General features: G+C 38.4%; 1 protein-coding gene across 1 annotated transcript in view; it reads left to right on the top strand.

Moving 5' to 3' along the window:
* Positions 1–9,680: 9,680 nt before the first annotated feature.
* Positions 9,681–12,804, top strand: part of pax7a (paired box 7a) — a gene marked incomplete at both ends in the record, with an annotated part of 42,252 nt that continues 39,128 nt past the window's right edge. The window contains 4 exons of the mRNA XM_079218580.1: positions 9,681–9,768; positions 11,120–11,355; positions 12,000–12,144; positions 12,523–12,651. Coding sequence (XP_079074706.1) covers positions 9,681–9,768; positions 11,120–11,355; positions 12,000–12,144; positions 12,523–12,651 — 598 coding nt within the window. The remainder of the gene's footprint in view (positions 9,769–11,119; positions 11,356–11,999; positions 12,145–12,522; positions 12,652–12,804) is intronic.

Below are 12,804 nucleotides of genomic sequence, written 5' to 3'. Positions count from 1 at the left end.
CTCAAACTGTTGTCTTAATCTGATTACTCTGAGAGCACCCATATAGTGTGCATAGATGGAAATATTTATTCATTTTTTCCCTTTGTATAATTTATCTTTAAACTGTTTGCACAAAGGTTCTTAGACATAGTCAGTATTTTGTATTTACCAAATATTTAATGTAAAAAGGAGAATACAAAATAGGCTTCATCATTTATCAATTTAATTGATTTTGTATGGCCCCAAATCACAAACCACAAATTTGCCTCAGAGGGCTTTACAATCTGTACACAAACAACATCCTCTGTCCCGGGACCTCACAACCTGGGACATAACTTTATCATGTGGTTATAAAGACTATTTATTTATTGAATTGCCAGAAAACATGCTATACATATATATATATATATCATGATATTGTTTTTGAGGAAAGATGATTTTGGCCAAAGAAGAATATTGGAGAGGACATTCCATCACAAATACTGTGAAGACTTTCATTTGTATGTTGACAAATGTTGACTATCCAATTCATTTGCATGCCTTTGACATGTTCAATGAAACTATTGGAGTACCCGAGAGAAACCCACATGAACACTGGGAGTGCATGCAAACAAGATGGTCCAGAATTGATCAGCAGTTAGATCTCAACACGAGAGGCCATGATGAATTTCTCTGACCTGAGCATGAGGTGAAAGTCAAAGGAAAAGGGAATTTTCATTTATTGTGTGGAACATTGAAATACCTTATAAAAACCAACTGGGATCAAACCATAAGCGCCCGTGTTAACCACTGAATCACCCCAACTGAATGCTTTAAACCATTTTATGCTATTTATTCCTGACCACCATTTCTGCACCAAATAATACATTTTACAAGGTAGATTATCAGTAAAACAACTGGTCAAACTGCTCATTTACACTGAATGGAAATCTAAGTTTGTTGTTTTATGTTTAGTCTTTGAAAGGGATGAAATGCATAACATTATTCAGCTCAGTTTGTCATAATAAGGGATCTTTTCAATCACAGGAGCCGTGTGACTTCTTGTCTGTGAGCTCTTTGTGATGCCCCGTGCTTTTTTAAGCATCTGTGTCCAGCATGAGCAGAGATAGACGTTATGGTTACGGAGAGCACCTAATGGAAAGACAGGATTTGGTCACAGATGGGGGGTCAAGTGATCTTCCTTCTCTGGAAGGATCTTTCAGAGGGTTGTGGTGAGACTAATTGTGATAGCATGCAAAATGGAGGCATTACTTTTATCTTCATTAACAAAGAGACTATTTCTTTGACTGTTGCTTTTTTGTTGTTGAAGATTTCTTTACTTTCGAAGCCACTGATTAAAGCAGAAATGATCTGTGTTCTTTCGAATTGAGAGGAATGTAGTTCCTTGTCTCAACATAACAAAGTAGTTAATGTTGTGGGTGATACACAACCTATTTCATTCGTCAAATGTGTTAAACACTCTGATTTAAAATAACTAATACTGTTACTTTGAACAGATTATATTTGTCACTAATTCTTTAGTAACTGTTATTTTACCAAAGCAAACTGTTGCTGTATCTCAACCTGGACCATCGCATGTTGCGTTCCATCATTTCCATCTTGTACAACACAGCTTTAGCTTCGAGAAACTAACCAACTCTTGTCTGGCTTAAACACGGTCAGATGGCATGTCATGTACGTCTTCAAAGCAGGAACTTCAAAGGATAGTCGTGATCAACTCCCTGAAATTGGGTTTTAAACTTCACTTTCTATTACGTTTTAATGACTTGGTATCTTCTTCAGCACCGGAAACAAGAATATGTGCGAAGAACAATAGTCTATTTGGCCTAATAAAAAGCAAATGTTTGTGACCATGCTTGTACTTGTAGAACAAACATGTCGGTCTGATTATAATTTGAGCTCCTCCTTTTAGAAAATTACATTTTGAAGACCCAAACAATTGCTCGCTTTCCAGTTGCACATTGCACTCAATCAAAGACAAAGAAAGAACTGAGGCACTGAAGTGTAATTAATGCCACAGTCCAATGTGTGTAGTTTTGAGGTGCTTATACCCGCAAGGATTTCCATTTACTACGACTTGAACTACACTACATTACTGAGGGAAAGCTTTTTACATCTCCACATTTTTTTTGACAGCTACATTGCAGATGCAGATTCACATACATATCATGCAATCAGTATATCAAATATGAAAACATGTTACAGATTAAACTACCAGTATACAAAGTGCCTACAAGTACCTTCATCTCAAGCAGTTAAATGTTCCGACATGTTTACGCATCTGCAAAATTTGTCATTTTCCTTTTATATTTTGCTGATTATAATTCTGGACCAAATTTTGAATGTGGGACTTACACATTGTGGAATTAGTACTTTTACTTAAGTCAAGGATCTGAATACTTCGACCACCACAATAGTACAAAAGGCAATCACATACACACTGATCTTACCATTAATTCTGTTCATGTCTCTTTACTAAGTCAATTTCTATGTTCAGCAATAGTAATTTAGTTATATATATATATATATATATAACACTCTGATTTAAAATAACTATAACTATATATATATATACGTATATATGTATATATATACGTATATATATATACATATATATATACGTATATATATATATATATATATATATATATATATATATATATATATATACGTATATATATATATGTATATATATATATATATATATATATATATATATATATATATATATATATATATATATATATATATATATATATATATTACAATCTGGGTTTAAAAACAAAACCCTATGAACATCTAGAAATGATCATTCTTTTTTTTTTTTTAAAGCCACAAGATTCACAATCGACATTATGAAACAATTAGCATCCGGGGAGATTTCGGATTCCAGATGTTTATTTTCAGTACAATCGTGTGAAACGCTTTCGCTGGGAGGCTCCATAAAAGATCATAATAACTATGAAAAGACCTTTAAAAATGCAACAACATAGAATATATGACCACATATTAGAAGCAATACAAATATCATTTTCAGACAACAACAAAACAGCAAGAGTTCTCATACAGGGTAACTATGGCCTGTTAAAGGTACTATTTGGTCAAGTTCAGTAAGCACATCACATTGGGATTTCTGCAATAAGGGTTTGTGACCTGCTTCCTGTGCTGCTGCTCTCTTCAGACCTCAGCTGGCAGAGCTGAAACGACAGAGCCACACTGGTAGGTTGTGTGAGAGGACAAGTGGATTTGGCATGCACATCAGAGCGTGATACCCAAGAATTTTGGTCCTATCACATGCCACACACACACACACTCACTCACTCACTCACACAAGTACAACACGCACACAGAGCATTCTTGGTCGTGTAAAATGGATTGTAACACTGGCCACTGTAATGAAATGATGCCAGCAACCCACAGTATTCCTTTACAGGAAAACTCTCTAAAGGTTTCAGTGTACTCTCAGAGACTGGTGTTGTTACAGCATTAAAAGGAGTTTCAGCAACATGTATATTTTTACATTGCAAATAATCTGTTTCCTGTTACTGCAGGCAGAACGGTAAAGCATTCCTCATGTTCAGTTTACTGGACAGAACACAAACAGGTTTGATAAACTTAAAAGAATATTTCCTTCTCCTTTGACCTATTAAAAAAAACGTCCCAATTAAAGAAACCCTTGTGGTTGTATAGTCAAAGCTTTGAAGGGATTTTGAGCAAAGAGACAAATATCAACGGGGAATACTCGCTCGCTGATTTAGTCTCAGTCATGTTCATACATGCTTCAGGGAAATCTGTTCATCTGTGATCTTTCACATTTAGGTGTGAGTGTAACCTGTTTATTGAACACCCAGTAGCAATGCAGAGATTACTCCTCGTGTAATGAAGCCCCTCTCTCAGGAACCTGACACTAAACCCAAAGGTGTCTTATCTTAGGGACATCGTAGGCGGCCATGACAAGTTATACCATTTAAAATGTTGCATTATCTCAATGCGTTTGTGCCGGTCTGAGGCGAATCATCAAAGACATGAGATCAGTGGTTGGCTTTGACATGGTGCCTTGTTTACGCACAACTCAGAGTAGCAGGCGTCACGTTAACTCTCACGACCAGCGTCGTCCTCATATACACAAATGTTTAAACAAACTGGTGTTGGAGTGAAAGTGTGATATCTTGTGACAGTGAAAGGTGCTTTATTGGTTTTCTGTTGTGCTGAACAGAAGAAGACAGGTAAGCTCTGCTGTGTGGTGATAAGAGCCTCGGATATACAGACAACAGGTCTCCTCGCATTGTTTAAGGAGGATAAAGGAGCGCTGTTGCGCCTCCTGAGACGCCGAGGAGACAACAGCCACCATGGCTTTGTGATGTGCCGTGTATTTTGCACTGATTTGTTCCCTGTTACTTCCTGGCTTCAAATGGGGAGATTCGAAGACTTCAGATTGTCTTTCTTTGTGCAGTGAATTGTCCACCGTCTCCATTGTTTTCATTCTTTCCTCCAGGACCTCTATCTCCAGTGTCGCATCACCAGTTTGTTCTGCTGGTGCCAAGTGAAGGTGCTATTGAGGGTACACTGAATTCACACTATAATGAGCATTGACAGGATGTCAACCCCCAGCCCGCTGCTGCCACCCCTGCACCCACCTGCACCCTTCCAGCTGAGTCTGCCAGTTTGTGTGATGTCACCTCGCTTGTTTCCACAGAGTGCTTTCTCTGTTGATGGTGTTGCAACAAGGAGGCAACATTCACTGTCTCTTTTTGCCCTGTCTTTCTCTGATATGAGTGATTTTCTTTTCTTATTTTTACCACAGTTGCGCCACCTCTTGGTATTTTTCCATGTCCCGTTTGTCCTCGCTCTGATACCTCTGATCTCCTTGGAAATCCAGAGAAAGCTGCCCTCTCTAAGTGGCCTTTGGCTGTGTTTGATCACTGGTTGAGTTATAGATGTCTCTGTGAGTCATAACTCAGACGCCAGACTCAGATGACAGCATAACATATGTTGTTTTCCCACTCCCTTACCACACGTAGGGTGATGTAGGGAAGAGTAAGGTCTTCATGATATGTCTTGTGCTCTTCAGAAGAAGCTCCAGGGTTTTTATATTAAATTCAACCATATCTACTTGTGACCCACCAAAGATCAACCAGAAGAGTGATCTTCTCTCCTCTGGTTGCTTCATGTTGAGGCGTGAAAAGGTTGATCATTTCAGTGTTTAGCGAAGAAAAAAATGAAAAAATTATAAGAAAAACAAAACAAATTTTGTGTACAGTTCTTTTTTTCAATTACTATCCATTCGGTCCTCATGGTGTCAGGATACAAAAAGGGACCGTAATGCTGGATTGTTGTAGTCTTTATGGTTGGAAGAAATGGGGTTGTCTGCTATTCTTTGGGGGAAAGCATTGGATTTTCCAAACTAGCTGCCTCACCTTGCTGACTTTATTCTGTGTTTCTTATATATGTTTTGTATAAAGCCAGCTAGGAGGAGACTGAACAGGGAGTTCAAGCAAGGTTCACACGTTGGGTAACTTGTTCCAAATGAGTGTGAGGAATGCTCATGCTCTCTTATTAACCAAACAACACCTTGTCAGGCCCTATATGCCTGTTCAGCGCTCCTTCCTGTGCCACACATAATGAGATGGTTATCTGAAATCAGCTTTCTTTAGTTAAACACAAAGTAAGGCTTTAGTCTGCGGAGCACATTTTATACGCTCTCTCTCGCTATCGTGATAAAATATTTCCCATCAGGAATTTATTACACGTTTGGATAATTCTGAGCAGATGTGAAAAAGTCTCAACAAGCTAACAAGGCTGTGGTGGAAGTGCAGATCTTGTCACTGTTAAAGCAGCAAGAAAGTCTCCCCAGAGCCTTATGCAGTGGAGGTAAACTATGAATGAATGGACGGAAGATGATGGAAAAATGATTGTTCACTATTTTTTGGGGCTTCATGCACTCAGAAACGTCCTCCTTGAAATCTTTGGGTGGGAGTCTATCACAGGGACCAGTGTGTTTTACATGCGGGCAGATCTCACATGCAACAATTTCAAAGTCGACACAGTCGAGGCCAGCCATAGGAGAGGGACAAGTAGCTTATGATTCGTGTGTAGAGTACAGATGTAAGACTATTTATAAAAACAGAACTTGCCTTCAGCATTAATATGCCCACAAAGTGGAAAATGCTTCGGGAAACTATTGAATTAAATTCATGAATTTCTTTTATTTGTTCATACTTCAGGCCAGCAGGGATCACAAGACAGCAGGAGACACAGTATTTGTCTGAATGTTACTGTGTGGTTGTTGTTTTTTTAAGAACTAAATTGTGTAATATAAAAACAGGATGTTAAACTGTTTTCACGCTCCATATCTTCCCATTTAAACAGGGCCCAAATTTGGAGATAAAAAACAAGGTTATCCTTTTTTTCATTTTATTAACAGTATACACAGACAATGCAGAACAGAGGAAGACTATCATGTCTGACAGATATCTGCTATGCAGACATAAAACAACATATAATCTAAAGATATTCTGCACAGCATTCACTAAAGACAAAAAGTGTTGTTCAACACTTACTGTGAGATAAAAGCACAATTTAAATACACTGCAAAATAATGCTTGTATACACTTAATGCTTGTGCTTCTCGCCTTTGTTCGGCTCAGACAAAGATAAAGCTTAAATTGGCGATGCCTCTCATCAAAGGTGTTTTCTCTTTGTGCTCCTCAACGTGAATAGCTAAACGTTCTGTATAGAGAAAATAAATGTAGATAGGAGAAGGGGGGAAAGTGTTCACCTACAAGCAAAAAAGAAACTTTGGTAATTGCCATAACACAAATAATGAGAGGCTATGTAGGAAAGTGTTTGAAGAACGGTGCTGATCAAGATAAGATTGGAGACAGTATCATGAGAGAGAGGAAGTGTTTTTCTGTCTGCTGCAGCTGAAAGGAAACTTAAGTGACGGAGTTACTTATATGAGCCAGACGCTGAGCCGAAGCCTGCAGAAACAACCAGGATAAATGGAGTTTAGGGTGTGACGAGGACGAGTGGGATTTAGATGCCACTTGTGGTCAAATAATACAAAAACATAATGTATTTGCACAAACATTAGGAATACAAAACTGGAGCGGCAAACATAAAACACATAAAGGTGCCCAATGTGACTTTTCTCCAAATGAATTAACTGATTGAAAAAGTGGAACAGTAGTCGCCCACTAGTGGACATGGTGCCACAACAATATTAATACACAAACCAACATAGGAAAATAACTCAGAAAATAAAGACCAACTCCAAGCCTTTGCAACTGTTTGCGTTGCATTGTTTAGCTCTCAGTGTTTTGTTCTCATAAAAGTAAAACTGGCTCAACACGTTTAAAGAGGAGGCTGTGATAACTAGTCATATTTAACACTTCTGCATTTAGTTTACTGCAAGTTGAAGTTACCATACTTTTAAGGAGGCATCATCATTTTACATCATCTGGCCTCATTGAAAATAATCTTGAACATGATGTTACATCAAGAACAATTTGAACACAGACCAACACACAACTCTAAAATAAAGTGTGATTCAAGTGCTGCAATAAACGCTGCCTTTGGTGAGCGTGTATGTCTTGTTCAGCTCTAAAGTTGTTTGCTTGTTTTTATTTATTTTTTTACGGTTTTTAAGGTGTTTGTGTAATTGTAACAGCACAGTATACTGTGGACCAAAATTCTTAAAATACAAATAAACAAAAAATGTCAGGATTAACTTTTGTTTACATATGTCAGTCTTTATGTTTGCGAACATATTACATACTGAAAAACATAATATTTACTTCCATTGCATGTAAATGGTGCAACATTTCTCTGCACACTGCCCACTCTTTCCTTTTGGGTGTAATCATCGACAGCTGCATAACAAATGAATAACAGGCTAATAATGATTAGGATAACAGAGGCCAGACCTGATGGTGGTGAACCAATGATATTTGCTGGTTATTCGCTTTATTTCCATGTCTGTGTGATAAAAAAAAATCAAAAAACCTGTTGTAGCTTCAGAGAAACAGAGAGGTGACATATTTGTTTTAAAAAAAAAAAACGTGTTTTCCATAAGAGAAATGTGCCATTGTTTGGATTTCGCATGATTGATGCTTGACTTAATCCAGTGCTCTCTGCGCCTTCCCAGGAGGGCGAGGCGCTCTCTTTGTGCCTCTCTGTCCCATGTGAAGAGAACCAAAGCGGGAGAGTGAGGGTCATAGCTATTCGGCAGGGTACCAGATCCTTCCCACCGGCACATCTGCATGTGAAATCGCCATTTCACCCCTCCACACTCCCTAATTGTTGCTAAAATTATTTGTGAAATTGCCTTCCACCAGGAGTGTTTTCCACGGCAATTGTCACACGATTTCATATGCACGGTGGGCCCACGGAGTTGACACATGCACCGCTTCTTTTCTGCCATATGTGCTCTTTTTATTGGTGTTTAATAGCGGCGTATTATTTTTTTTAACAATTACTTTTAAGCAATTACTCTTGTGCGTACTTAAGGGCAAGTCAACCTGTTGTCATCAATAGCGGGTCGATTCAAATGTTGTAATTACCACAGCAGCTATAGGAACGATTTACACGTTCATGCTGCGCACATTTACTTAATTGAAAGGTTAACAAGCCAAAAGCATCTTATAGTCGAACCCTCGCCAGCAGCGCTGCTTGTGCGGCGCCTTTGTCCGTTCAGAAGCCACACCACCAACTTCTGACTCAAGTATTTCGGGCCGTGATTTTTATTGAAGCTCCGCGTGGTTACCGGATATAACTTGTCAAGTTTTTTTTTTTTTAAAACCGAATGGTTTGGGTCAATTGATTCAGTTATAAATATTTTTTTCTGATTATGATATTTTAATCGGAATTGAATTCTTAATCTGCAGGCAGTAAATATATTGCAATTGTGTTTGAACGAAATTATTACAGTTAAAATTGAATGGTATAGAAGTAGTTTTTATGCTATATGTTTTTTCAGTTGCTCGAGTTTTTTTCTATATCAAGCAAAGAAAGAGAGAAAGCGAAAGGGAATTATTATTACCATTTAAAATCATTAATATTCCACAGGTTCCAACAGCTGAATGTCAGGGAACCAGACACATTTTGAAAAGACATGGCTTTAGAATAACATTTAGACATGATAACATTTTGAACTGCTTTTTTTAGTGTATGGAGCCTTATGAGGGAGGCAGCAGTGAATTAAAAGTGGAATGTGTGGCTGTGATTGGTCGGCCGGCTCCTGGCTAAACCCACTCGCTTTCATCCATAAAAGAAAGGCCAGCGAGCCTATGGGAGCGCTCGGCTGTCTCCTCCTACGAAATGCACGAAAGTTGGCCACTTAAACTACTTCCCACCAGCCAGCAGACATTACACTGAACCCAAACTACACCAAGGGAAAAGAATAACAGTGCATTTTTTTTCCAACTCATACACACAACTTTAAGAGGTCCATTTTGCAGACATCCCAGTTTGAAGGGGTTGTTAATTTATTTGCAGCAGCTGTTATATTTTTGAATATATTTTGGCACGTTCATCGCACCAGAGGAGAGCATCACTTTATTTTTTCCCCCGGTGGAAGAAGGGCTTGTCCAGTTTCTCCGCCTGGGATTGGGATTTGACAGCAGACTGAGCATCAGCATATTGATCATTTTGAAGACATTTCGTTTTGAAGTTGGACGGGAATCCGTTGTGTGTTCGTCCAAATGATGGCTACTTTACCAGGAACGATGCCTCGGATGATGCGCCCTGCGCCGGGCCAGAACTACCCCCGGACCGGCTTCCCCCTGGAAGGTAAGAGTCATGACAACGTGTGTCTGGTGTTTGAACTTGTGCTGTGACAAAACTCGTCAGTAATCCACTCTGATACTCGCACACGGCGCAGTGCGTTACCGGCGACATGCTGGGAAATAAAAAGGTGGGTGAACAAACTCGACCTCCAGTCAGAGATGATTAAAGTTAACAACCTGAATCAAAAGAGCATTATGGTTTCAGGGAAAGCGTCAGCTCGTGCTTTGAAAATAACCCACAGCTTTTTTTTAAATATCTTATACTCGTGTGTTTTGATTCAGACAGATTATATTTTCTAGGAATTGATGTGTTCAGTTTGTATATGTATTTATAATTGATTTTAATTTATTTGTGTTTAAATAGATCCTTCTTATTATACAATATACCCGAAATGTTTCCATTAATTTAGATTTTGTCATTTTTGGATTTGTTTTACGTGTTGACTTATAAATTATGGGTTTATTGTATTAATCATATTAATAATAATAATAATAATAATAATCATAGGCCCATAAAATGTTGTATTTTAAATTATTCTTTGTACTAAAATTGAAGCCAACCTGAGCGTAATTTATCTTCTTAACACTTTAGCTGACAGGATATAAGTAAACTATTTTGTCTTGTTTTTTTTGGGACATTTTAAGCAACATTTATTTTAGTCAAGCTTCAATTGTTATTGCCACTGCACACACACACACAGGCACACGCACACGAACACGCACACACACTCACACACAAAAAAGCAATCTAATTGGTAATTTTTTTCTAAACTTTGATGCCCACTCAAGTCGTCTGAACATATGGGCGGAAAAAAAGATCACTTCGTATTTGCATGCATTTATGGGAACAGTTTTCCCATTACAACCAGTTCGTGCTCAAGTGCTCTGGACTGAAATGTACAAAAACCACGTAACTCGTAAGTTACTCGAGCTGCGGGATTTGTTCAAGTGTCCTGCTGCTGGAAATGGCAATAATACACACAGCAAAGAGATGACTCAAAGGATCACATCAATATTTGTACAGCATGACTAGGAATAATCAAGGTGGGAAGTGTCACCCTCTTTAGTGTCTCTTGAATGTGAAATTGGATCCTGAAGTGGCCTCGGATCCACGCTGTCAGCCAGACTGATGCTGGATGAATTTGGCACGACGCTCTCTTGAAAATATATAATATGATAATGTGCGTAAATTGCGTCCCATTAAAAGTCCGTAACATAGCAAACACGGCGCTATTTGATTATAACTCAAGGAGATGTTGGTTCATACAGCCAACATTGAAGTAAATATTTAAAGGCCTGGGTGTGTTGTTGTTTTTTGTTGTTTTTGAGACTTTTATTGTTTTATTGTGGCGCAGTATCCACCCCTCTGGGCCAGGGTAGGGTGAACCAGCTTGGCGGTGTGTTCATCAACGGGAGGCCCCTGCCAAATCACATCCGACACAAGATAGTGGAGATGGCCCACCACGGCATCCGACCCTGCGTAATCTCGCGACAACTGCGAGTTTCTCACGGTTGTGTCTCCAAGATCCTCTGCCGATACCAAGAGACCGGCTCCATCCGTCCGGGAGCCATAGGAGGCAGCAAGCCCAGGGTGAGTGGTCCATGAGCGGGTCTGTGGGTCGCGAGGTGCAGCACACCTGCGTGCTCTTGTGTTATTACGTTATGATAGAGGGCATGCACGACCAGACAAAACAAGAGTATAGATCTCCTCTTTTGGGATTTTTTTGTTTGCCTGAATAATAATGATATTATTAAAAATTACTTTTGCATTTCAGCCCACCTGTAACATACTTTCTTCAGCACTAGTCATAACCAACGTTGTAGCTGATATTTTGTTCTTGCTAAATATTTTAATGAGTTTGAAAAATAAATAAAATGAATAATAATAACAAGTATTATTACTGTTGTCTAATGTGCTTACCATTGCTTGATTATAAAATACTGCATTTATTCAATCCTAAATAATGTTTTTTTTTTTTCCATGACAGCATTTGTATTATATTATGGGGAATATTACTACTTTTATTTCGTTTTAATGGTTGGCCTTGTTAGTCTCATAAAATTCTCTCTAAAAAAATAGGACACATATGTCATAGTATTGTCTTTTATTTTAAGTAGCCTATATTTTAAGGATCACATTTTTCTCTATCTTTAAAAAAAAAGCCTCTCAATTAAAACGGAAATGTCTTCCTTTGTTTGCCCATTTCCTCCCCTTGCACCGCTTCAAACCTAAAGCAGGTGGCAACTCCTGACGTTGAGAAGCGGATCGAGGAGTACAAGAGAGAAAACCCCGGTATGTTCAGCTGGGAGATCCGGGATAAGCTGCTGAAGGACGGGGTGTGCGACAGAAGCACAGTTCCTTCAGGTGAGGCTTCATCTGGTAAGCTGCACTTTTTTTTTCTTATTACGAGCGAACACTGCAGCAACACTTCTGAACATCACTTTGAATCCAACATGTTTTAAGCCCCAGTTACTGATAATAACATGATTCAGTGTAGCAGGAAGCACACATAGTTATGTGACCCAGAACAAAATAACCCTGCCTTTGGTGCTCAATAGATAATTATATTTATTGTATTTATAGTGTCATTTTTCCTTTCATATAGTTTTTTTTTATTCAACGCAGCTTCTTCATGTACAACTTTTGATGTGCTTTTTTTTAATATGGTATCCTAAAAAAAAATGTATGATAGGATTACAATGGTTCTTTTATGGGTTTTTAGAGCTAATCACCCATTTACCTTTTTGTTGCCATTAGTGAGCTCCATCAGCCGCGTATTGAGGGCCCGATTTGGCAAAAAAGATGACGAGGATGACTGTGATCAGAAGGATGAAGATGGAGAAAAGAAAACAAAGCATAGCATCGATGGCATCCTCGGTGATAAATGTAAGTTAACAGCAGAAAGTATATGGCCCTTTTTGTTTATGTCTGAAATATCAAATTATTATTATTATATCATCATCTTTATGGAGGGTAAATTGCAGCCTTGTAAGCAGGGAGCAAGTGTTTTAACTAGACTTCCTACTTTACGTCCTCTTG

The sequence above is a fragment of the Taurulus bubalis genome, assembly GCF_910589615.1.
Source record: "Taurulus bubalis genome assembly, chromosome: 5".
In the NCBI taxonomy this organism is placed as follows: Eukaryota; Metazoa; Chordata; class Actinopteri; order Perciformes; family Cottidae; genus Taurulus; species Taurulus bubalis.
The sequence above is the reverse complement of the archived record's forward strand: the minus strand, read 5'-3'. Positions and strand labels throughout refer to the sequence as shown.